A 25,777-nucleotide genomic window follows, 5' to 3' on the forward strand; every position below is an offset into this window, starting at 1 on the left:
AATTAATTCTATGTTTCTTCTTTATTTCATTAAGAGATTATGTTTTATCATTTCTTTAATTATTGTGATTGGATATATTGCTTTGATTATATTTATTTCATATTTTGGATTTATTCAATCACTATTTCTCAAGTCTGAATGGATATTAGAAGGAATAAACGACAATAATTCTTTACTTCAATTTGTTTTTACTACACCAGGAAATTATCGGATTAATATTAATTCATTATCAATGGAAATATTTATTGGAAACATGTTAATAGGAAATGGAATAATGACAGATTTTACAATAAAACAAACTAATAAAATAGAGATACCTTTTTACGATATTCAATATGAAGATTTATTAACTTCATTACCGTCTCTTAGTGTTTATCTTAATTCCTTTAAAGTAAGCTGTTTTTCTTTTAAGTTAGAAGAAAACGTTTATTCTTTAAAACAAAAAATAGAAATTTGACTTTCTCTTTACAAACATTTGAATCTAATTGATTACTTCCTTACTATTATTTTAAGTCATTTGTATCCAATATTTAATTTATCAGAAAATCATATATCTCTTCTTTGTTGATCATCATTTCCAACATTATTTCGTTGTTGATTATCATTATTTCTTTGTTTAGCTAATTTATCAGTATATTCACTAAAGACACGAACAGTATCAGTTGCTTGTTGTTTAGTATCAAATTCAATACAAGCAAATTGAGTTTCGGGATTTCCTTCAAAAATATAAAATGACTTCCCCTCAGACTTCCATTTACTTATTCTGTTTAATTGTATTTTCTTTTGAAGAGTTCCACTACAATTTGTTATATAAACACCATCTTCTCCTAAAGAAAGTAAAGTACGATCTTTACAATGTTTACCAATAATCCCTATTGTTTTAATTCCTTCACACTCACTTAATGCGGTCACAAAACAACGAATCAAATAAGACTTTGGAAATTTTGAATAATTTACTATTTTTTTGCCTAAGAGAATTAATAGCTTGTGTGTTAAAAATGGTTGTAGATGAAAAGGGATGAAAGACTTTGTTTGAACCCCAAGAGAATGATATAGTTTAATTTGTTCTTGTTCTAATTGTTCTAAAGAATGAAGAAGAAGATAATGTTCAATAGTACTAATATCATTTAATAAAGGATTAATAGTAATATTTGATGATAACAAAAAATTAAAAACAGCCATTTGGGTATAAGGAATAACAGAAATTGCATGGATATTTGACATAAGAATTGATTTACATACAAGGAAGAATTGAGTAAAATAGTCAACGGGAATAAAACCAGAACTAAGATATAAAGGTGATAACTTAATCATAATGGGTGTTTTATGACTATAATACTTTGTAATAAAATATTCAGATAAGTCAAAGTTAGAGTCTTGAGCATCACAATAACCATCAAAACCTATTGAATAAAAGACTTCTGCTATAGTTTTTGAACAATCCACTTCTTTTCTTATATTAATATCATTATTTAATTTAAATACAAATGACTGATACCTTTCAACAGGAAGTAAAACTTTAGTTTTGCTTAAGGTACTTGCAAAAGTCAATGGCTCAATTAATTTTCTTTCTTTTAAATCAATAAAAATTATTTCATAAGAAAGTAAATTTATTTGTTGATAACGTTGTGCAACACTAAACATTAATTCCTTTTTATTAACTGAGAAAGGTTGAAAAACAAGTTGTTCTTGATCACTAATAAGTATTTGTGTATTGTTATTCATCATATTATTTTATTTTGAGTTTTGTTCGATATAAAAGTTCTATATTAAAATAGATAACAATACTATTAGATATATATTTACTTATGAATGTAATATGTATTTCTAAGATATTATTTGGTTTTTAGTCATACATTATTCTCTTATATAGTATATGTATTATAAGATGACTTGTATAAGTATGAATTGTTTTATTATCATTATGATTAAACATCTTTGAAGACTAATAACAAAGAAAATTTATTAATTTCATTACCCTAATACTTTTACTTAAAAAAAGAATTACTTCTATGTATAAAAAAACAAAAGAAGGAAAAGAGTTAAGCAAATTAACTAACTAATTTTTAACTTTTTAGTTTTGTTTAAGATTGAATCTTTTCTTATTAATTTCATGATAAAAACAAATAAAATCTATTTTGTTTAGTGATACTGAAAAGATTAGAAAAATATTTTTCTGATGAGTTGATTCAAAATGAAAATGAAATATACATTTAAAACTACAAGTTTTAACGATACTTATCAGAAATAAAGATCGTTTCCATTATAAGATGAACGTTATAAAATAACAAATAAAAAAGAATAAAAAATAAATACAAAGTAAAAAATAGAATTAAAGAAAATAATGAAAAAAGAACTTTAAAAACAAAATCAAGAAAAGCACCATATTTTCTTAATTTAGAATTATAAAAAGTTGAAGTAGTCCACGTAGTCATTAATAAGAAGAACTATAAAAGGAAGGAAAAAAAAACTACGAAGACATATACAATTACAAATGGCTACTGAACAAGAGGCTATGGCTTTAATGGGAAGCATTGATGTTCCAAATGGACAATGGGTAGTATATGAAGTTAAGAATAAACAACTTGTTTTCAGAACTTCTGGAAATGGAGTTGATTCACTTCGTGATGAGCTTAAGGATGATGAAGCATGTTTTGCTCTTATTAATCTTAGATGTACTCTTGAAGGTATTCCAGATCAAGCAAGAGGTATTTTCATTGATTGGAAAGGACCAAAATGTAAAGGAATTGCTAAAGTTAGAGTTAGAGAATTTAAAGATCAAGCACTTGAAGTATTAATGCCACATCATGGTGAATTAGAAGCTGTTGGAAAAACTGAATTTACTGAAGATATTATTCTTAAGAGATGGGCTATGAACTCTGGTTCTCACGTTATCAACTAAATTATTTTTCATTAATGTTATTTTAATTTTTATTTTTAATTTTTCTTTGTTTTATTCATTTATTATTTTTTTTTGTTAAATTTATTATTCTTTTTAATTTTAAAAGAATCTTAAAAGAAAGATCAAATTAAAATTGAACAATTCAAATATGGAAGAAGTACCAAATTTCTTAATCAAATTTGATGAATATCTTCAGCTTAGAATGGCCCAACAACAAAACGATTTTTATAAACAAAAAATTTCAAAACTTGAATCAGATAAAGAAAAACTCTTTCAAGAAGTAGAACGATTAAAAATTGTCATTAACAAACAACAACAACTCTTTTCAAATAAAATGGCGGAATACCTTCAATTTAAGTCTGAAATATCAGCAAAACATTCAACCCAAATTAAAGAAAAACAAGAGCTTATAGATAAAGAAAGGACAGAAAAACATCATTTATTAATTGAACTTACTTCTCTTCGTATCCAAGTTAAACAACAAGAAGAGCTTATTAATAAACTTAAAAAATCTGAAGATTCTGATATTATCAGAAAGAAACCTCGAGATTCTAACGCTTCAATCACATCTCAAAAGATAGTTGTTTCTGAAAAAAAAATTTCTGCTTCTCCTCAAAAAGTTTACGATAGTACAGATACAATAACCCAACAACCTCTAATTGACTTAATACAAAGTCATGAAATTGTTCCTACAACTACTCCTCCGTTGTTTCAAGTAAATGATAAGAGTGTTAATGAAAAACAAAAAGTTGAAAAAAGGGTTAGTGTTGAAAAAAACAACTCCTCTCTTGATAGAAAAATAACTCCATTATTATTAAATGATAAGACACAAAAAGAGGTTCATAGGTTGGTTCTCCCAAAAACTGACTTTATTTTTACTGTTAATTATAAAAAGGTATGTGAAATATTGTCTCTGATGGTAAAGAATAAATGGTATGAACCAAAAACATCTTATTTCAAGACTTCAATTGTTTTTGATGAGTATTGTAGAAAAGTGCCAGTTCTTTGTTTTAAAGGAACTGAAGACGATTTATGGAAGAGAAAAAGTGTTATTAAAAAATTTGTTGAAACCATAGATAAAATTGAACTTCTTCGTGTTTCTCAAGGAAATAAAAGGCATATTATCTTTGGTGGAGTTAGGCAAAAATATGTCGAATATTATGACTCTTTTTAATTAAGTCTTGTTCATAGATGATAGTTATATTAATCTAATCAAATTCTTAAATAAACTTCGTTAAAAAGGATAATTAAAATAAAAACAATAAGATTCAATAAACTATTTAATTCTGAAATATTGTAGACTATTTTGTTGTAATAAAATGATAAGCAACGTTAAGAGAATTAAGTCCTGAAAATTTATCGTATCACAATTCTTTGTAAGACTTTGATATTCTTTTGGTAATAAAAAAATAAATTTGTCCATTTAATTTATTTTTTATTTATTTATAAAAAATGGTAAATACCAGTAATAATATCAAAATATAAAAAATTGCTATATAAAACGAAAATAAAGTAAAAACAAATATCAAATGAATAATAATTTTCAAATATAATCATTTGCTCAATCAACAACAACAACACTCTTTTTCATAAACTCAAATTTATTTCATTTTGTTATTCTTTTGAACAACAAGTTAAAAAGTATTTTTATTGTACTATTCTTTTGTTATGATCAATTAATTTATAACAAAGTTTATCATTAAATAAACATATTTTAACTAATTTTTTTTAGTTTTGTATTAGTTAAGTTTGACTAATTTTATAACAGAATAAAATAAAACATGTTATATAATTAAAGTTAAATGTATTAATAGACTATCACGTAATAATTTGTTAGTGTGTAACATTTTAATTATTGTAAATAATTAACGATAAAACAATCATTTTTATTATCCTTCACTATTGCTACAAAATAAATGGTTCAAAAAGAAATAATGAAAAGAAAATTACTACATTTAATTTCTATTAAATCATAACACAATATAAGAAAGCACAAAAGCTTACTTTTCTTGAAGTTACAAGAGACTTTAGTGAATTTCATTAACCTTACTTATTAAATAACTTCATTTTTCATAAAGAGTTTATTTAATATTTTATCATGTTCAATGAAATACTCTCTTAAAGTATTATTCAATTTCTTCTACTTTCTTTTTTTTAAAAATGACTTAAATTAAATGGTGTATCTTCTTATTTGATTAAGTCAACTATTCTACTAAGGTTGTATATATTCCATTACTGATGTAGTTTAGTAATAATAAATAAAATAAAACACTACATGATAGTATCAAATATAAAATAAAATGATACATTAAGGATAAAAGAATTTTCATTCAAGACAGATAAAAAGATAAAATATTTAATAATATCAGACAAAGCAATACACAAATATTCTAATTTTATATATGGTAACTAAATTTATATTGAGAATTAATATTTTATTATATCACTTAATCATCTATCAATTTAATAATAGTTTTAAATACTACTTATGAAAGTTAAAATCATTTTGTTTGTAAGACTAAATGAAAAGTTCCATTAATCAATATTAAATTTTTGTATATAAAACAGAAATATTTTTGAGTAAATAAATGAATAACTGTTTAATTTTTTAAAACAAAAAAGAAATTATCTATTCTAAAATAACAACCAATAGAAGAGATAGACAAATTTATTTTAAAGATTTACTTTATATTTAGTTTTTTTTTTTTGAAGTAAATGAAGTAACAAATTTACAATAGAAATTTTTTCTGAGTTTTTTGTTTCAAATTTTTTGATATTTATAAATAGCTAATAACAAAAACCATTTTGAAAAAAAATAAAAAAAGAAATTACTAAAAAAATAAAAAGGCAGGTGGGTTAGTACAAAAGAAAACTTAAATTTAATCATTTTAATGTCGCGTTTAAAGAGATCACCTGCTTATCATGACTTCAATAAAACTAATCAAGAAGAAAGTGTTAATGAACAAACACTAACTGAAAATTCATTCTTTTTATTTGCTGATAGAATTCCATCTCCACATATGAGAAGTGATGGTTCACCAACATTAGAAACAGATGAAAAAATCGAACAATCAATTGAAGAATTTGGAAATGAAGAAAAACCTATTAATACTCAGTTACACCAAGAACAAGAATGTAATTGTTATACTGATACCTCAACTTCAGTTTTTGAATTTTCATTTTAAGAGATCTTACAAAAGAAAGTAAGTAGAATTAGTTAAATAGAATAATGTAGCATTATAGCATACTCTTAAATTAAACAACAATGTGTTTTATAGAATTTTTTTAATTCTTTATTCATTTTACTTTTGTTTTATTTTCATTTTTTGAATTAAAAAAATAATTCAATTAGAAGATTTATTACTGTTGTATAAATTCAATTTAATTCATTTTCAAATTACTGATATGAGAAGCTTTAATTAGTGAATAGATAATAAATAAGACTACTAATAATCCTGATACTCCTATAAAAGAAAACATTAACATCATTAAATATGATTGGTTTCTATTCCATTTTTTTGGTACCAATACTACATTAACTCCTCTTAAATTAAATGGTTGTTTGGGACATACAACATCATCTTTAAATGCATTAGCAACAATATATGTTCCACATTTAATACGGGATTTAATATCAAAAGCTTGTTCGTTAACAACGGATTTAATTTGTGGTACATTAAGAATACTTCCTTTAGGTCCATAAACTAAATAAACTTCATCAGTCACTTCTCCTCTAATAACTATTGATGAGTCTTGAGAAAATGAAATAGTTGAACCTGTTGGTCTAAAATCAGTTCCTAATCCTTTTCCTGGACCTAATGCAAAAGCATTATGATTAACATTAGATAAAGAAATAGTTGATGAGGAAATAATAAGATTTGAATCATAGACAACAGCTAGTCCAGTTTCTTCAATTTCAATTAATGAATTTTTTAAGTTATTAGTAGTTAATTCTAATGACCCTCTATTTTGAATAAAAATTTTAGTATTTTCAACAACTTGTGTTTCTAATGTTAAAATTGCTAATGGATATACTTTAATTATAGTAGATTCTTCGAGAACATTAATTGTATTAATTAATATTTGACCTTTAATATTTAATGGTCCTGATTGTTGTTTAATACTTCTAACAACAAAATCTCCAACTAATGTACATTCTCCAAAACAAGCTAATTGATCAATACTTATTCCATTAGCTTTAATTGTTAAATCATTACCTTCAATTCCTCCTATATCTTCAGTAATTTGAATAGATTTACCTTCAACAATATAGTTACAATATAATGAATCACAAGTACAAGTTGTGTCATCAGGTAATATTAATTGGTTCTTATTTGTTTTACAGTTTTCTAAAGTATAAATTGGTTTGTTATTATATTCATAACAAGCATATATTCCAGTTTTAGAAGTGTCTAATACTAAAGATGATATTGAATTATCACGTGATGTTATTGAAAAAGAAATATCACTGCTAGATAATTGAATAATTCGTTTACAAAGGTTATCATGCCCACCATCAAAGTTAATATCAACAACTCCTTCTATTTCAACTTTAGAATTAGTAATAATCCATCCTTTAAATGTACTTTCATAACTACCATAAATAACACCAGATGATAACATCATTTTACTGTCATTCATAAAAATACTTCCTTTATTATTTAAAAAAATATTAACAGATGACGCAATAATTTGTGCACGTTCAAATGTTGTTACTCCATTAATTATTATTTGTGAATCAGTTAAATCAATAAATCCTGTAAGTTTAACATTATCAAAAGTTACTTTACCAATAACATTAAGTTTATTAACTTCAGCTGAAACAAGTTCTAATGAATTAGCAACAATACTATTAAATTTTCCTTTTAATGTACTTTCTCCTTGGACTATAATCTCTTCTGCTTCAAATAAACTTCCATCAATTTCAGTATGAAGTTCTTCTGGTATAACCAATTGATAAATCTTTTTATTCTTAATTTTATTAAGATCATATCCTTGTGTAAGAGTAATAGAAATAGGTATATCTTCTTGACTTTTCTCTTGTATCTCAAAACAATTACTTGGTTCTAATACCTTTCCTAATGAACACATAATAATAGTACATCGAACTTGGGCTCCTTCTTTCTTTAAGTGAATTTCATTTTCTGCACAACATTTTTTAAGTTCAAATCCTTTTAAATTAGCTGGAAGTTGTAATTCAGGAAATTCTTGTGTTAATGATTTTATTAAACAAATATCAATATTTTGATCAGAAAGGTCAAGTTGTTTTGTATCAAGAGCTTTGATAGTACCTTTCTTTTCAACATAAAGAATAAATTCTGTTGCTTTTATAATAAGTAATTGTATTTCATAATTTCCTTTGATAGAAAGATAACCATTTGATAACATAGTCAATTCTTTAATTGTTACAGTATTACTAATTTGAAGTATACCTTGAACATAAACCTCATCTAATTGACTTCCTGAAAATTTAATCACTGAATCAGCTAATGAATTTAATGATAAATCTTTACATTCAGATTTAACAATATCCATAGAAATAGAAGTAGATATTAATACTGGATTTTCTGAAGTAATTAAATCAATACTAAGATATCCGTCACCTTTAAAGATAACTTCTGTACCAAAATCTTCAACGACTAACTTTTCAATATGACAACTTTCTGTTAATTGAATTGAAATCTCATCAACATTAATGACTAATTCTTTGACATTGTTAGGTAATCCAATAACACTTTCAAGAGAAGTAAAAATAGTACATTCACTTGCACTAAAGTCTTCAACCCTATTACATTTATAAGAGTCACTTTTTGTTCCATCTTCTTCTACTAATTCACATTTGCACTGATTAGCTAAACATGAAACAATAAAGCATAAAACAATAAAACTTTTCATAAAAACTAAATCTTTTGAGATCTTTTTCCTTTTTATTCAGTATAATAAAACAATAATAAAAAAGATAATAATTACTTGATTAATAAAGTACCCTCATAAACGAACTAAAGGATCATCTACTACTTTAATTACGGGAACTGATACTTGTTGTTGAAGAAGTCCTTCTACTCCTTGGTGCCAATCATATCCAACTGAGTAAGCCAAAAATTTATTTTCACAAATAAAATCGGCAGTAGTTATTGGACAATTTTGAATAGGAGAAGTTAAAGTATTAACAAGACTTTTCTTATTTTTATCCCAAATATTAATCACACCATCACTACCAGCAGTAAGAAATATTGTTTCGTTATAAAATGAAATTGAATTAACAGGATAATAATATGTTTGAGTTGTTGATATTTTTTTATGTTGAGCCTTAAATGCATAGGTATATTGGTTACTTTTGTTTTCAAAATGAAGAACATTTGCTCTTCCATCAGCACCACCATATACAATACCTTTTCTATCAGGGAATACTGCTATACATTGAACACTTGAATTAACAGTAGATTGTTGTCCTCCAATAAGAGTGTCTGTCATTAATTTACCTGATTGAATATTAAATACTTCTACTTTATTTGGAGTATGGAAAGTAATATAAGGATATTTTGCATCCATACAAATAATTTTATTATTTACTGGCATTTTTGAAATATTACCTGAATTTAAATCGAGTAATCCTAATGATCCATCTAAACTTGAAATAACAATAGAATTAGTTTCAGGAAATGGTTTCATAGAGGTTATACAATCATTGAATTGTCCTACTTGTTGTAGTGAATTTTGTTGAACGTTCCACAAATATACTCCTCCATTAAGTGATCCAACTAAAAATTGTGATTCACAAAATTTACAAAATTTACATATAGAAGTTAATGGTGAGTTACAATTAACACTTCCAACAATTTGTGTTTGTGTTGGGGAATTAACTAAAAATGCTTTACATGTTTTATCCCATGATGATACTCCAACTAAAATCCCATTTTGTGAACTGTATCCCTCAATACCACTGATAGTGTCTTGGAATGTTTTTGGTTCTCCTAATGGAAAAACTGGTGAATTTGATTGTTGTTTGGACATTAATATCTTTTATTTATTTTGAAGTTCTTCTGTCCTACCTTTTCTTTAATAAATGTTATTTTACCATTAAAAACTATAAATTTATTATTGTTTTCATTGGGTTATTTTAGAAAAAAATTCACAAAAAAATTCACAATATGTTTTTTTTTATTTGATAGGTGTCTTCTCATAGAGAAAATAAATATTAAAGATTTTCATTAAATCAAATGTCATTGCCTCTAAGTTCTTTCCTTTTCATGAAAAGAAGTGATACTATACAATAAAATAATTAATTTAATTTACTAAAATAAAAATTAATTTACTTATTAAATTAAATGAAAAGTCTAATAAATATGAGTTATTATTTCTTGAGATAGAACTTTTTTATTTAACAAAGATTTTTATACTTCAAACTTAATAATTTTATTAGTATAATCGTTTCATTGTTTCAGAGAAATACTTAATAGAATGAAATGTATTTTTTTTTAAAGACGAAGTAAAGTTTTGAATAAAATGATATTCTTAATATTATTATCCAAACCTTTGTTTTTTGACAGTTTTTACAATTTATTATCATATTTGTTATGTATAATTATTTTTTTGTTGATCTTTTAGAGTAAATAACATTTTCATGACGAGACAAGTTGATACATTGTACTTTGTTTATAAATGGAATAGAATGTGGTGTTTTTATTTGAATGATTTATTTTGAAGAATTTATATCTATTTCTTATAAATCATTCATCTATTTTTTTTTTTTTCAAATTTATTTACTCTTATTCTAATACATTACATTTATTTTGTGCATCAAATATAAGAATTTGTTTAATCAGCTAATTCTTTGCTTCAGTATTATTTTGATGAACTTTTCCATTTTGTTAAAATAATATTCAATCTTTAGAAAAAGAAAATAAGATTTTGTGGAATATAAAAATAATGAAAAGACACACAAACTTATATCAATGAAGCTAAGAAAATACAAATTAATTAGTCAACCTTACAAATAATTAATACATAACCCAAAGGCAACTAGAAGAGATCAAACAAAAAAAAGAAATAAAAAAGAAAAGATAGAAGTGAATAATATATTATATTCAATATGGTACATAGCAAAAACTTTCTTTACATGTATTTTTCTGTAAGATTGTTATTGAATAGTAAGTGAATAAAAGAAAAATATTGGTGTTACAGAGAAATAGATTTAATAAAAATTAAAAATTAGATGTTGACAAAAGACAAGTGTTGGGTTGACATAAAAATAGAAAGGAATGACTGTGTTATTTATTCATAAAATGATTTGGTAATTCGACAATATAACAACAGTCATTGGAATTAGTCAAAAACCAATTCATAATTATATTTTTTTTTGGAATAAAAATCACTTAATATTATTGAGTTAAAAATAGCAAGCATATTCTCTTTTTTCTTTTTTGGAATTTCCTACTAAGACTTAATTTAGTCATAAAAAACTATTGATACTATTTGTTTCACTAATTTGTTCATTCAAAATTAAATTCATCATTAGAATAAAAATGATTAATTTTTACCATTCAGTTTGAAATGAATAACAAAAATAAATATATATAAATAACAAAAAACAAATTTTTATAATCTTTCCTTTTAACTTTCTAAATCAAATCAGACTCTCTCTATGTTTGACGGTTTTAACATTTTTTAGCATAAATAGTATATTAACAAGATAAGTATTTAATTGAAGAAAAAAACCGAATTTTTTTAGAAGAAAGTGAAAAGAAAATCGTTGTAATTAAGAAGAATAATTAAGAATGAGGGACATAACACTATTTGAAAAAAACAATTAAAGAATAAAGAAAAAACAATAGGGCTAATTGAAAGACTATGCACTTGTTGGATGGATTGATGATGAATATTCATTTACAACTGAATTTGTTCCAACAGTTGTAAACACATTATCTAAGTTACCTTCTTCATTACCTCCAAGAATAGCTTGTATCTCTAAATCACATTCTTGATTTTTGTTATCTTCTTCAGCCCAGTCTTTAGTTAATATTTCATTTACTCGTTTGTGTTCTACAACAACTATTGATTTTGACTTACCATATTTTTTAATACTAGCTTGGTATGTTACCTGATTCTGCATAGTAAAGAGATACTGATATTTGTAGTTTTGTTGATTCCAATTAAAGAATTATGGTATTTAAAATGGCATTAGATTTTAATTGATATTTATAGATCATCTTTTGTTCCAAAAATATCTTTCTTTTCTAGAAATTCAACTAAATACCTGTTTTTAGATGTAGTGTAGTTCTATAAATTACACTGATTTTCTACCTTATCTTTTTTGTAAATTTTTTTGGTTTCCATTTTACTTGAAGTAAAAGATGTTCTGAGAAACGAAATTATCTCTGAGACTTTTGATTGAATAGTCAAATTTTGCTTTACTATTTTTCCTTTTTTGATATTCGTTTTTTAGAGTTTATATTAAAATATGTTATAAATAACATAAAAATATTCCTGAAAAAATTGTCTATCTAACGTTTAATTTAAATAAGAAAGATATAAAGAGTTAATTGTTAAAATTAAAAAAATTAAAAGTGAAGATGTTGAACTAAAGAATAATATGTTATACGTTAAAAAGAAAACAAAAATTATCTTTTTTTTTGTTTTCATGTCACATAATATTTTTTAAATTTTTATTGATTAAGTTACTTAGTCGTATAAACGCTATAGTCAAAAGAAGCGTTTGATTCTTTTTTACTAAAAACTTAATTCTAAACAAATAACACAAACGGTGATATTATTAGTAGAAAATTTATATAATTTTTTACGTCTCTTAAAAATAAAATAATTCTTGAATAAAAACAGGAAAAACGAAAGTGAAACTCCATCTATAAGACGAAAGTAAAAAAATGATAACTTGAGTTTTTTATTTTTAGAATGTCTTTTAATATTTAATTTTTTGTCAAATATCTATTTACAAAAGATTGACTTTTCTTTTTTTTTGTATTTATCCTTTTTGAATAAGTCTTTGCTAAAATTATTTCAATTGATAGTTATGAAAGAAGGATAGAGAATAGTTTAACAAAATAATGAAAATATTTTTTAATTTTTATCTTTAATAAAGTTCTAGTAATAACAATTAAGTACTAATAATTACTAATTGATTTAAAGTCAATAAACTTATTTGATTCTTTTTATCCTTTTCTTTTTTTTATCTCTCTCAATCTTTTTATTCTGAGAATTATTTTATTGATTGTTATTATGAAGTAATAGTTTCATTGCTCACAAAAAAGCAAACATTATAAACTCAAAGTATGAATCAATTTTATATTTCTAATGCAAGATTATTTCTTCTCAAAAATTGTTGTTAAAATGAATGACATACAATCATATTCTATAAACTTTAAATATATTAACATGGCTCTATGAATTTGTGAAGTATTGAAAGAATGACAGAACAGTTATTATTCTTTTTGTTCTAATAAATTAGTGTAGAGTTATTGATTTGTATGATAGATAAATAAAATTATATCTCACTAATCAAATCATGTCATTATTAAATTTATAAGTGAAAGGGAATATCCTTTTGTTAAAGAATGATATGAAGTGTTAAATCTCATTTCTTTTGTTATTATTTAATAATAAGAGTTTAGTTTTCATATACTAAATATCAAAATGAGGAAAATCATAAAAAAAGAAAGAACTTAAAAATAGTTAATATGAAAAGAAAAGATAAAGAAGAAATAATATATTCAGAGGATGAGATTAGTGAAAGATTAGCTATTTTAGAAGAAATTAAAAAGAAGGTTGAAACGTTTGATGAAAAAAAATTACAATTTGGAACTAATCCAATTACAGAATTATCACCTGATGAAAAATCAAAACCTTTTTATGCATTAATTGGAGCGTTATTATCAACAAAAACTTGTGAGACATTGAGATTAAAAGTTATGAATAATCTTATTGAACATTATAAAAAATTAACACCTGAGATTATGTCAAAAGCATCCGAAGATATATTAAATGAGTTATTAGATGGATGTTATGGAAAAGTCAGAAAAATAAAGTTTATTCTTGAATGTTCAAAAGTAATTCATAATAACTATAATGATATTGTTCCAGACAATATAGATGAGTTAAAAAAGTTACCTGGTATTGGTCCTAAGTTAGCTAAAATTATTTGTGCAATTGGATTTAAAAAAATAGAAGGTATTACTGTTGACCAACGTTCATTACTTCTTTTACATCGTCTTGAATGGATTTTAAAAGATACTTCTAATGACAATGATGCAATGAAAGAAGTTGAAGAATGGTTACCAAAAGAGCATTGGAATTATTTTTCTAAAGACACAATTTTATTTGCTAAATATCTTTGTAAACCAAACCCTTTATGTGACCAATGTCCTTTAGCAAAACATTATGTATGCAAATATTATTGTAAAAAACATAATCATCATATTCAACATCTAACTCAACCATATAATTTAAATTTACAACAAGGAAAGAAAAAGAAAATAGATGTTGAAGTTTTAGATAATATGATTATATCAGAAGATGATGAAGAACATGAATTTTTATCAAATCTTGATCTTATTCAATTAAGTCAAGAACATCAAGAAATTAAAGATGTTTAAAATTAATTTAATTAATCAATCAAATCACTTTCGTTTATTCTTGAAGCTTTAAATTCTTCATCAGTAATTCCAGGTGGTGGTTTGCAATAAACTAATTTTCCACAACAATAATCTTTTAATACAATTCTTGCTACACGATGATAATCTAATAACCCACGAGTATTAGTATAATATTTTCTACTTTTAGCAAATCCAGCTAGGAATAATTCTGCTTCTGATGGAGTTCTTGACTCAAAACAATCAATAAAGTCATGAAGAAAATCGGTTGCTTTTGGAATTTTAAATTTATAAAATGCTTCAAGAATTGATGGTGAAATTCTTCTTGTTACTAAATCAATTGGACCAAGACAATCTTGCATTCTATCAATAGGTAAAACACCACTACAAATCATTTCTTCTTTAGAAGACAAGAAAGATGGAAAAACAAGACCTGGACAATCACATAACATTAATTCATCGTTCAATATTAATGTTTGGAAATGTTTAGTTTTACCAGGAGTACTTGTAACTCCAACTTTCTTAATTCCAATTAATGAGTTAATAGTTGATGATTTTCCTACATTTGGAAATCCACAAAAACCAATAACTTTTCTTTGTTTATTATCTCTTAAAGGAATATCACTTACTAATCTTGTTAATTCTTCCATTAATTCATTTGCACTTAATACATGATTTCCTAAATGTTTATTATCAGATTGAACTATATTTTTATCATCTGTGAAAGGAACTTGTTGTTCTTTAACTTGTTCTTTAATTTCTTTTTGTTTTTCTATAGTTTTACTACTATCTTTTTCTTCATTTATTTCATGTTTATCAATTTCTTTTTCTTCTTTTTGAGTTTGGTCTAAATCAAAAGCTTCTTGTTGTCCTCTTCTCTTTCTGGTTTTTCTAACTTTTTCTTCTTTATTTATAGCAGCTTCAGCTAATTTATTTTCTTTTAAAGCTGAATAAAAAATAACACGAATTCCCCTTTCATTAAAATATTTCAACCACATTGCTCTTTGTTCATCAGTCATTAAATCTGCTTTATTAATTAAAATACCACATTTTCTTCCTTCTAATTCTTCAACATATTTAACTAAATCTGTACTATAATAAAACAATGGATCTCTACCATCAACAATTTGTAATATAACATCAGACTGTTCACAAGTTCTCCATAACTGTCTCCAGAATTGAATATTTTTTTCATAAGGTGTTAATAATAATTTACTTTCATTTTGTAATTCATATAATTGTTTCTTCCATTCCATAAATGATTTTTGTTCAATTCTATCTAATTCTTCTGCTGTCATATCAGGTGTCCAAGCTGGTCTTCTTGGAACAATTAATGCATATTTCTTTCTGATTTCTTCTAATTCTTCATTACTCATTTCTGTAACAGTTGTTATTGCTTTCTTATTATATACAACATTATATTGTTTCTCTACTGCAAATGCTTCATTGACAGCTGCTGCATTATCAACTAATTCTTGTAAGTCACTTGCTTCAGTAACTGACTGTGAACCAGCTTTCCCATCAACATGAATTCCTTCCATCTGTTTTCTACTTTCAAGATCTTGTTTTCTACGTTGTTGACGTTCTCTAATATTTGCACGTTTTAAAGCTTTTCCAAGTTGTTGTTTCTTTGGTGGCATTTTTCAATTGAATTTGTTTTATTTTTCTTTTTAGGTTTTTAATTTTTTTTAATTTTTTTTTAATTTTTTTTAATTTTTTTTAATTTTTTTTAATTTTTTTTTACCAAATTTTTATTTTTTAAATTTCATATTTCAAAGAAAAATTACAAATTTTTTTTTTTGCAATAAAATTTTGTATATTTTTACTTCACTAAAACTTATGGGATTTTACTTACTTTTTAAAGGAAATAATCAGTGACAATCTCCAACTTGAATGTTTTATAAATAATTCAATTACTACTCCCTTAGTGAAAATTTCTCAAAATGGTTGTTAAAATAAAATATAAGTAAAATTACAAAGAGTTAGAACCACCTCACTAGATTCATAATTTTAAAAAAGAGAAACAATTCATAATCAACAAGAAATATTCTATAAATCAATATTTCTTAACATTTTTTATTTGAAACTATTAAGTAATAATAAAATAAATATAATACTTCTATTCTACTTCTTGAAACTGTTAAGAACTTAAACTTGGAAACTAAGACCCATTTTATCCTCAATGACTCTTTATACACTGTTCTTATTTATTTATTTTTGTTATTCATTTGAATGTTCTCCAGGTTGTATTGGGGGTTGTGAAGCTGATAATACTTGTAGAGGAGGATGCTCAGAAAATTATTTTAACGACACATCATGTTTATATTGTAAATGGACTGATGTTACTGATGATATTAATGAAGCATTTATTCCAAATGGTACTTCTTGTATGAAGACAACAAACATTATCGTTAAATCAACTTGGCTTCCTGAACAAAAAGACATAGAAAATATTACAACAGAAAAAATTGTCACTTTTACTATTAATGAGAATTCTAATGCTGATTCTAGTTTTTGTTATTATAGACAAAAATATAGACTTGGCAAATGGTTTAGGTTAGATATGAAGGATATTCATACTGACGCATTATCTATTTCTATTACTAAAAATCCTGAGTCAAGTGCTTTTCTTTCTATTGATGTAACTAATTCTCAGCGTGATGCTTACACTGGAAATTGCCTTGCACATTCTTCGTTAAATGAAACAAGGTTTGAAGCAAGTATGTTAGTTCCAGTTTTAAATCCAATTTATTCTGCTGATTCAAAGAGAGATGAGAACTTTTATTATATATTTGTTAATGTTAAAGAATTTAAAGTTGTTACTGTTTCATTAACAATTAAAACAATTAATGGAAAGACAGGTGTTTCTAAGTTTAATTTAACTCAAGAAGTAGCTGATTCATTGGCAAAAGATTTGTCTAAGAAGATGTACGTTCATTTTTCATTAGAACAAGATGGTATTATTTGTTATCCAGTGTGTATTCCAAATATTATAATGAAAGTTATCCTTTTTGAAGTTGAATTTGATGGAGATTATTCTATTCTTATAGATACTAGAGGAGCTGATCGTGTTAATTATGTTCAAGAGTTTGAATATGTAGTTAATGGGTCAGGGTATAAGTCTAGTAAATGCCTTAATATTTGGAGTGGAAAACCTCATGGAGTATTTGCTGATGAAGAACCAAATGGAGTTTCTGTACGTATTGAAGGTAAAGCTAATACAAAAAGATATTTTGGTCTTATGTCTGAAGAACAACGAGCTAATTTAAATGCAGAAGTTAGAGCTATTTGTCCAAAAAATTGTAATTCTGCCAGTGGAAATGGAAATTGTCTTCCACAAGAAAAGAAGTGTTTATGTGAGAATAGTTTTGGAGGAGATGATTGTCATAAATTATGTTATTATAATGGGAACTGGCAAGTTAATGACTATAGTTCACTTTGCTATTTTAATACTTCTCATTGTGACCAGTTCTGTAAATGTGAACCAGGATATACTTTAGTTAATAATTATTGTGTAAGTAATGAATGTAAAAATGGAAACCTTGGTAGTGGTGATGAATGTATTCAGAATAGTGAAGGATGTTTAACAAATTGTATGTGTGATAGTAGTAGTGGATGGAAAATGAGTAAAAAAAAAAGGAAATGTGTAAATGTACTTTGTGGAAATGGAATTATTGATGATCTCTATATGAAAGGTAAATTTTTAAGAAAAGAAGATTGTGATAATGGAACTAATTGTAATTCATTTTGTCAATGTTTGGATGGACATATTCCTGATCCAAATGACCCAATGTCATGTATAAATAATAATATTTCTGGAGGTGCTATTGCTGGAATTGTTATAGGAGGAACAGTTGGATTGATATTAATTCTTATCTTCTTTATTGTATTATTAATCTTTGTCCTTAGATATAAAAAAGTTGATATCAATATTTATAAAATACAACAACCAACTTATTATTATTATATCCGTGGATCAACTAATGCTCCACCATCAAAGACTGCTCGTTATATGATAGATCCTATTGATTTAGATTATGGAAATGATACAACTGCAACTGCTATTATGGACACTCGATTTGAAAGAATGGAAGTTAATAATTATTCTAGAAATAAATGGTTGATGATTATTTTCCATACACCAAATAATCCAAAATATGTTTTTTATTTTGAACCTCAAGTATTATTTATAAGACCACATTCTACACCAAAATTACTTACAAGTTATATGACACTCCATTGTACTACAAAAATTAGAGATATGAAAATTCCTTATACTATTTGGTTTAGTAAATCAAAATCAACATTAGAATCTATTGCTAGTCTTTTAAAAGATAAGAGCTTTGAAACATGGACTCCAGAAGACCAAGTTCAAATGGATAAACTTTGTAAAAATGTTAGAAGACATTGTCATTATCATATTACTATTAAAACTGATGCTGCATCATCTACTCATATTGATATGGATGAATTAAATATGTCAGAAAAACCAATTGCAGAAGGAGCAATGGGTAAAGTGTATATTGGAAGTTATCGTAGTGTCCCAGTTGCAGTAAAACAATTTAGATGGGAAAGTCTTAGTGATGAAGAAATGACTGAATTAAAACAAGAGGTTATAGCTGAATGTGAAATAATGAGTAAATTAAGAAATCCATTTATTGCAAATTATATGGGATCAGTTACATATATTCCACAAGTATCTATGATTATTCAATTCTTTGTTTTAGGATCATTAGGAGAATATTTAAGAAAAGACAAAGAAGATTATGTCAAATTACCATATAAATTAAAAGTTAGAATGTTATTTGATACTGCAAGAGGAATGCAATTTTTACATGAAAATAGAATTATGCATTTAGATCTTAAACCTGATAATCTTTTAGTTAATTCTTTATATACTGATTCTGCTTGTTGTATTAAAATTACAGACTTTGGTACTTCTAGATTTACTAAGAAAAATAATAAAAACTCAGAAGATAAAGGTCTTGGTACTCCAATTTATGCTGCACCAGAAACTTATCATGATGAATATACTAATGCAGGTGATGTTTATTCTTATGCCATCAGTGCTTGGGAATTGTTTTATCAAGAAGAACCTTATAAAGAATTTAAATCTTTGTTCGAAATTAAAGACTACGTTGAAAGTGGTAAAAGACTTGGTTTTGATACATCTATTCCAATGTTATTGAAAGGACTTATTCAAGACTGTTGGAAACAAAACATTGGTGAACGACCTTCATTTGAACAAATTTGTAAAAGATTGGTTAAATTAGATGAAGACGCTATTAATCATCTTGAACTTGATAATGATGTTTCTGATGGAAGAATTGAAGAAATTATTAATAATAGAACTCAAAGAATGCAAGACCAATTGAATGAAATTAGTCATGACTAAGCAATTAAAAATATTTGAGCTTTATTCATAAATCTTTTTTAATTATTTTTGTTATTTCTTTTTAATAATAAAAAAAAAATAAAAAAGAGTAATAAAAAAACAAGATACTTCTTATCAAATAATATGATTGATAATTTAATACTAAAAGGAAAAGAAATGAAGGAGAAAGGAGAAATGATAAAGAAATAAGAGAAAGATGAAGAAAGGAAGAAATAAGTCAATTCAAACATTAAATAACAATAAAATGAAAATAAGAAAAATAATACACAACAAGAATAACAACAATTCCAAATAATAAAACAACAGTATAATGAAGAAAATTATATTGAAAGAAATAGAGAAAGAAAAAGTATTGATAAAAAAAAACAACATTGAATATAAAAATTCCAACAATGAAAAATAAAGCAATAAGAAATAAAAATAAAACAAAATTATTTAAAAAAAATTGGATTTTCATGTTATTTTGGAATAAATTCTTCCCAATCGAAATTCCAAACCTTTAAAACTCCTTTGTCTGGAACAAACCATCCTTGTTTTTCATAAACTTCTAAATCAAGATATGGTTGGTTGTCATGAGTTGGTCCAGCTTGGACATGGAATTGAAGAGTTTCAAATCCACTTTTATCACAAATCTTTGCGTCCATTTGACCAAATGGTAATGGTTTTAATTCACTTGGTCTTAAATCATAACGAGCAGCAATTGTAGCTCCTGGGTCTTGGAGTTCAGTAGTTGGGTCTTTTGATAATGGTTCATTTTTGTAGTCATTATATTTCATCATTTTTTTCATATCATTCATATTCATTACTTTTGGTGCATATTTTTCAAAGATTTTTGCTCTACAACATTCTGTTGGAGAGTTCCAGAATGCTTTGTTACCTTGGGCATTAGCAGTAGTATTACTCATATCAATAGTTTTTTGAATTTCAGGTACATTAAATGAACCGAAATAACCAGTAGATTCTAATGAAGTAGAGAAGTCTTTATAGAATACGTAACCAGGGATTTGTTCACTAACAGTTAAAGTTCCTTCTGGAATACCAGATTCAACACTATTAAACAATTTATAATCAACAACAATCCATTGGTTATTATATGTTCCTGAATTTTGTTTTTCAAAAATATCATGGAATTCTTTACCATTCTTAGAGGCTCTAACTGCAAGAACAATTCTAATCCAATCAAGAAGTGTATTTGAATGAATATATTGATTTAATGTAGTATTGAAATTAGTGAAAGTAGTTTCAATAATAGCAAGATCATTAGAAGTCATATAAAAGTCATCAAATGAAAAAACAAATCCTGGATATGATGAGAAAGATACTTTCTTTGCTGATAAATATTCATTATTTAAGTTAATGTCAAAATGCTTCATTACACGATTCATTGCACCATACATAAACCATGCGACTTGTGATACATAAATGTCATGATTTTCTTTAACATATCTAATTAAACCTGAACATTTAGTTCTTAATTTCCAATTTAAGTGCCAATCAATATCATTATTAGCATATTTAATAAACCATTTTGGACGTTCTATTCCATTAACTTCATCATCAGCAGGAAGTACTGCTGTAAGATCTAAAAGATCTCCAAATGATTCATAGAAGAACATATCATAAAAAGTCATACTTTCTGATGCCTTAACAGCAAAATTATGACCAGCTGTAACACCACGAACTTGTTCCATAATCAAATCAACAGAAACCCAATATTGATCTTCAGGATTAGCTTTAATTTGAGTATTAATATAATCAATATTATCTTGTAAATATTTATATAATGACTTTGGATAGTCTTTTGCTTTTCCTAAATAATGATCAAGATACCATGCATTCATATTCTCTTTATGGAAATTAATATTGTTTCCAGAAAAGAACCCATCAGCAAATCCAGTTGCAAACATTTGTTCTTTATCACTATACTTCTTATTTGTATGAACACTTAGTTCATTATATCCTTTTGCTTCTTTACTTGTTACATAAGTTGCAATTGCAACTGCTTCTGTATCGGAAACGTATTTAATAGTCCAGTCTTCTCCAACATGATACAATGAAATAGTGATTGATGAGGTAGTTGCTAGACTAAGAGATATAAATAAAAGAACAACCAACATTAACCATTTCTAGTTCGTTCTTTTAGAATTTTCATTATTCTTTTCTTTTTTTTTTTTAAAAGATCTAAGAACTATTTATTCATATCCCAAAAAATCTTTGGATATTCAAATTAAATAACATAATTTCAATTACAAAACATCAAATAGTAAACTAAATTAAGAAAAGATTTAAAATGAAAAAATGGAATTATAAGAAACTGTAAAAATAGCAATTACTCATTAATGAAAATTTTAACTCATTAATAACTAAATCCAATGTTATCTCTATAAAAAATAACATTTTAATACATATTAAATAAAACTTTTATTTCTGATAAAACAAAAAAATAAAATTTCTAGAAAAAGTTTATTATTATATTTTGTTTTTAAAACAACAGATGATTATTGGTATTATCAAATCTTAATACATTTTTATAATTTTTGAATTACTAAAACAATTTCTTTTCGTTTTTTTTTTCTTTTTTTGAACTTTTCAGAAAAGATCTTAAAAAATAAAACTAAATGGCTCCTTTAGAAAAGGTTTATTTAGCAAATGTACTTATCTTTGTTGATTCATTAGAAACAGTTTATAAATTAATGATGGTTAATTCTAAATGTTGTGATGCTGTAGAAATATTAAGAATAAATCCATTATTTTCAATTAAACCACCAATAGGACCAAAAGACTTTATTTATTTTGAGAAAGAATTTCAAAAGGAATTGAATTTATTTCCAAATATCGAAACATTACAACTCCCATGTAAATTGTTAAAATCACATTTTCCTATTCCTCAAGGAGTTAAACGTATTATTTTAGTTCAACCAATTTCATCTGATAGAGAAATAGAAGCTATTGAAACAATAAAAGATAAAGTTGTTGAACTTACTATTCGTAGTATAACTAACCCAATTGATTTAAGTGAATTTAAACAATTAAGATGTGTTAGATTATTACTTCAAAAACAAGGTAAGGTTAGTGATTTTTTTAAAAATAAACAAAAGAGAGTCGATTTTGTTCATATTACAATGTTATCAACAATAGATTTTGATTTTCTTCAAAATTCAAATAAGTATAACTTTGGTAAAACAGTTGTTCATTTATTTAACAAAGAATATTTAGTTAAAGTTGTTCAAATACCAAAAGTATTTGATCGTGTTACAGTATGTTTTAATTATTGGTATAGTGGAATAGATTCAAGGATTATTGTACTACCTATTGGAGATTCACGTATTGGAGTATTAATTAATAATAAAGTTGATCAATTCTTCATCAACCAATACTATCCTTCTAAAATTAATATTATTGATGGAGATTTAACAAATACAAATCAATTTGTTATGGATTTTTCACAATGTAGTTCAGTTGTATCCTTACATTCTACTACTGAATGTTATTTCATCCCACCAACTGGACTTCTTTCTTTGAAATCACAACAAATATTTCCACAATTAATCCATCTAAAAAGATTACATCTATATTCATTTTCAAATGATATCATATTACCAACAACAATAACTAAACTTGTATTAAATAAGACTAATGGTAAAGTAAAAAATTTTAGTCTTTGTAAAGTAAAACGATTTAGTGGTAAATATTGTGAAGTAGATGGTATTTATGATTGCACAACATTAACTTATTTAAGACTACAAGGAATAACATTTACACAACCACTTACTCGTTTAACTCATTTACATGAAATGTCTATCAAGTGCATTGGAATAACTCCATCGTTAGATAATTTTTACCCATATTCTCTTCAAACATTAAAATGTACAATTAAACATATACCAAAATTTTGTGGTGTTTCTTCTTTAACTATAAGATCTTTTATTTCATCAGTAACATCATTAGATCTTTCTTTATATTCAAATCTCCATTATCTTAATCTCAAACAACTTCCATTCAATTCAATCATTCTTCCTCTTAATCTCCAGATTCTGGAACTTTTTTCAGTAGTATTTAAAGGAAGGTTAGACCTTTCACAATACTCATCTATTCTCTCTCTTTCAGTATATAACACTAATTCATTAAAATTTGAATTAATTCTTCCATCATCACTACAAAAGCTCTTTATCTTCTCCTCTAAATTTACAATCCCTAATCTCAATGACATTCCTTTGAAAGAATGTTCATTAAATTATTCTCCACTTTTTGATAGTACGCCAATAAATAAAAGTGCTCGTATTGTGATTATTAATTGATATATATTTAATTGTTTTTATTACTTATTTTTCTCTATCATTTATTTCTTAAATTTAATCAAACAAAACTTTCAAAGCAAACAATTAAAAAAGAAAAACACCTATTTGAAAAAGTTTCAATCAATCATTTCTTAATATTATCATATCTAGCAATGACAGTAGCATGATTTCTTTCAAATGGTTCAAGTGAAACTTGTTCAAGTGGTTTAAATCCAAGTTTTCTTAATTCATCAACTTCATTAGCAAAAACAACATCAGATGGTGCAGTGGAATCAATACAATTAGCTTTGATTGATTCAATAATTAATCCACCTTTTTTCAAGAAATATTTAGCATTAAGACCAATAATTTGAGCTTGATTTGGTTGAGCAACATCAGCAAAGATAACATCAACCATATCGACTAACATTCTATATTTTAATGGATAACGAGCATCTTCTATAATTGGAACAATATTTTGTCTCTTCTTTGCAACACCAATAAGATCTCTTCCTGGTCTAAAGGCAAATTCAACAGCATAAACAGTACCTTTATCTCCAACAATATCTGATACATGAGAAACAGTTGTTCCTGATGCAGCTCCAATGTACAATACTTTAGCACCAGGGCAAATAGTCATATTATCAACTCCTTTCAAAATTGTACATCCAAGTTTTGATCTATATGGATTCCATACTCTATATTCAATCTTGTTTCCTTCAGCATCTTCTTTAGCAATTCTCTTTTCACCATAAACTGATTCTCCTGGAACTCTGTTAATTGTTAATAATTGTTCTTCTTTACCTGATGCAATATAAATACCTGGGAATTTTGAATGTTCTCTAATTTGGACTCCTCCTTTAGATCCAATTCCTCCACGTCCTTTTGCTCCTCCTTTTGCTCCTCCTTTGGCTCCTCCACGTCCACCTCTTGGTGCACCTCTTCCTGCACTTCTTGGACCTTTATTATCACCACCAAATCCTCCTCTTCCATTAGATCCTCCACGTCCACCTCTTGGAGCTCCTCCACGTCCAGTATTTCTTCCTCTTCCTCTTCCACTCATTTTAGGGTAATGTTTATTTAGATTTCTATCTCCCTTTTATTTTTCTTCTTAAAACCTAAATAGTTTTTTTATTATTAAATATAGAATTTGTTTTTTAATTAAGGGTTTAAAAATTTAAACAATAATATTGTTTGTTCAACACACATCATTTGACAAACTCTTCTCAATTAAAAATATTATGTATCTTTATTTGTTATGTTACATTAATTGATTATATAATTTTTATTATGTCTTAGTCTTTGTGTATTTTCTTTCTCAATACAAAAATGTTATTTTTACTAACAAAAAAAAAGAGAAGTGCCAAAAGAGTAAATACTTGAGAAAGAAAGATACAGGTTCCTCATAATAATAAGAGTACAAATAAGTAGTTCTTATTATTAGAACTGGAAGAGACCAAAGTGAACTTCCATGCTCATACAGTCATTGGTGCCTTTTTCTTTCTTTTCAAATAATACATTAATCTTCTCAGATACAAAAAATATAAAATTTTAGTGATTATATATTTTTAGATTATATCTTTTAAATTTCAAAAGAACT

At 25.4% G+C, this 25,777-nt stretch overlaps 12 protein-coding genes across 12 annotated transcripts; 6 read left to right on the forward strand and 6 right to left on the reverse strand.

The window, feature by feature from the left end:
- Positions 1–10: 10 nt before the first annotated feature.
- EHI_118730 (uncharacterized protein) lies at positions 11–457 on the forward strand (the record flags this gene model as incomplete). The annotated part of the gene is made up of 1 exon (XM_649032.1): positions 11–457. One exon carries the CDS (start codon positions 11–13, stop codon positions 455–457), a length of 447 nt encoding a protein of 148 aa, XP_654124.1.
- Positions 458–546: 89 nt separating this feature from the next.
- Positions 547–1,728, reverse strand: EHI_118740 (uncharacterized protein; the record flags this gene model as incomplete). Its single annotated transcript, XM_649031.1, has 1 exon — positions 547–1,728. The coding sequence occupies one exon, from the start codon at positions 1,726–1,728 to the stop codon at positions 547–549; it is 1,182 nt and encodes a 393-aa protein (XP_654123.1).
- Positions 1,729–2,494: 766 nt separating this feature from the next.
- Positions 2,495–2,921, forward strand: EHI_118750 (uncharacterized protein; the record flags this gene model as incomplete). Its single annotated transcript, XM_649030.2, has 1 exon — positions 2,495–2,921. One exon carries the CDS (start codon positions 2,495–2,497, stop codon positions 2,900–2,902), a length of 408 nt encoding a protein of 135 aa, XP_654122.1. The 3' UTR covers positions 2,903–2,921.
- Positions 2,922–3,050: 129 nt separating this feature from the next.
- On the forward strand, positions 3,051–4,076 carry EHI_118760 (uncharacterized protein; the record flags this gene model as incomplete). The annotated part of the gene is made up of 1 exon (XM_649029.1): positions 3,051–4,076. One exon carries the CDS (start codon positions 3,051–3,053, stop codon positions 4,074–4,076), a length of 1,026 nt encoding a protein of 341 aa, XP_654121.1.
- A 2,207-nt stretch (positions 4,077–6,283) lies between these two features.
- Positions 6,284–8,797, reverse strand: EHI_118770 (uncharacterized protein; the record flags this gene model as incomplete). The annotated part of the gene is made up of 1 exon (XM_649027.1): positions 6,284–8,797. The coding sequence occupies one exon, from the start codon at positions 8,795–8,797 to the stop codon at positions 6,284–6,286; it is 2,514 nt and encodes an 837-aa protein (XP_654119.1).
- A 93-nt stretch (positions 8,798–8,890) lies between these two features.
- On the reverse strand, positions 8,891–9,916 carry EHI_118780 (WD domain containing protein; the record flags this gene model as incomplete). Its single annotated transcript, XM_649026.1, has 1 exon — positions 8,891–9,916. The coding sequence occupies one exon, from the start codon at positions 9,914–9,916 to the stop codon at positions 8,891–8,893; it is 1,026 nt and encodes a 341-aa protein (XP_654118.1).
- A 3,677-nt stretch (positions 9,917–13,593) lies between these two features.
- EHI_118790 (endonuclease III, putative) lies at positions 13,594–14,508 on the forward strand (the record flags this gene model as incomplete). The annotated part of the gene is made up of 1 exon (XM_649024.1): positions 13,594–14,508. One exon carries the CDS (start codon positions 13,594–13,596, stop codon positions 14,506–14,508), a length of 915 nt encoding a protein of 304 aa, XP_654116.1.
- An 11-nt stretch (positions 14,509–14,519) lies between these two features.
- EHI_118800 (uncharacterized protein) lies at positions 14,520–16,145 on the reverse strand (the record flags this gene model as incomplete). The annotated part of the gene is made up of 1 exon (XM_649023.1): positions 14,520–16,145. One exon carries the CDS (start codon positions 16,143–16,145, stop codon positions 14,520–14,522), a length of 1,626 nt encoding a protein of 541 aa, XP_654115.1.
- Positions 16,146–16,687: 542 nt separating this feature from the next.
- EHI_118810 (protein kinase domain containing protein) lies at positions 16,688–19,900 on the forward strand (the record flags this gene model as incomplete). Its single annotated transcript, XM_649022.1, has 1 exon — positions 16,688–19,900. The coding sequence occupies one exon, from the start codon at positions 16,688–16,690 to the stop codon at positions 19,898–19,900; it is 3,213 nt and encodes a 1,070-aa protein (XP_654114.1).
- A 458-nt stretch (positions 19,901–20,358) lies between these two features.
- Positions 20,359–22,017, reverse strand: EHI_118820 (uncharacterized protein; the record flags this gene model as incomplete). Its single annotated transcript, XM_649021.1, has 1 exon — positions 20,359–22,017. One exon carries the CDS (start codon positions 22,015–22,017, stop codon positions 20,359–20,361), a length of 1,659 nt encoding a protein of 552 aa, XP_654113.1.
- A 501-nt stretch (positions 22,018–22,518) lies between these two features.
- EHI_118830 (uncharacterized protein) lies at positions 22,519–24,198 on the forward strand (the record flags this gene model as incomplete). Its single annotated transcript, XM_649020.1, has 1 exon — positions 22,519–24,198. The coding sequence occupies one exon, from the start codon at positions 22,519–22,521 to the stop codon at positions 24,196–24,198; it is 1,680 nt and encodes a 559-aa protein (XP_654112.1).
- Positions 24,199–24,305: 107 nt separating this feature from the next.
- On the reverse strand, positions 24,306–25,240 carry EHI_118840 (fibrillarin, putative; the record flags this gene model as incomplete). Its single annotated transcript, XM_649019.2, has 1 exon — positions 24,306–25,240. The coding sequence occupies one exon, from the start codon at positions 25,238–25,240 to the stop codon at positions 24,323–24,325; it is 918 nt and encodes a 305-aa protein (XP_654111.1). The 3' UTR covers positions 24,306–24,322.
- Between the last annotated feature and the right edge of the window lie 537 nt (positions 25,241–25,777).

The sequence above is a fragment of the Entamoeba histolytica genome, genomic scaffold (assembly GCF_000208925.1).
Source record: "Entamoeba histolytica HM-1:IMSS scf_1104750518109 genomic scaffold, whole genome shotgun sequence".
Lineage (NCBI taxonomy): Eukaryota > Evosea > Mastigamoebida > Endamoebidae > Entamoeba > Entamoeba histolytica.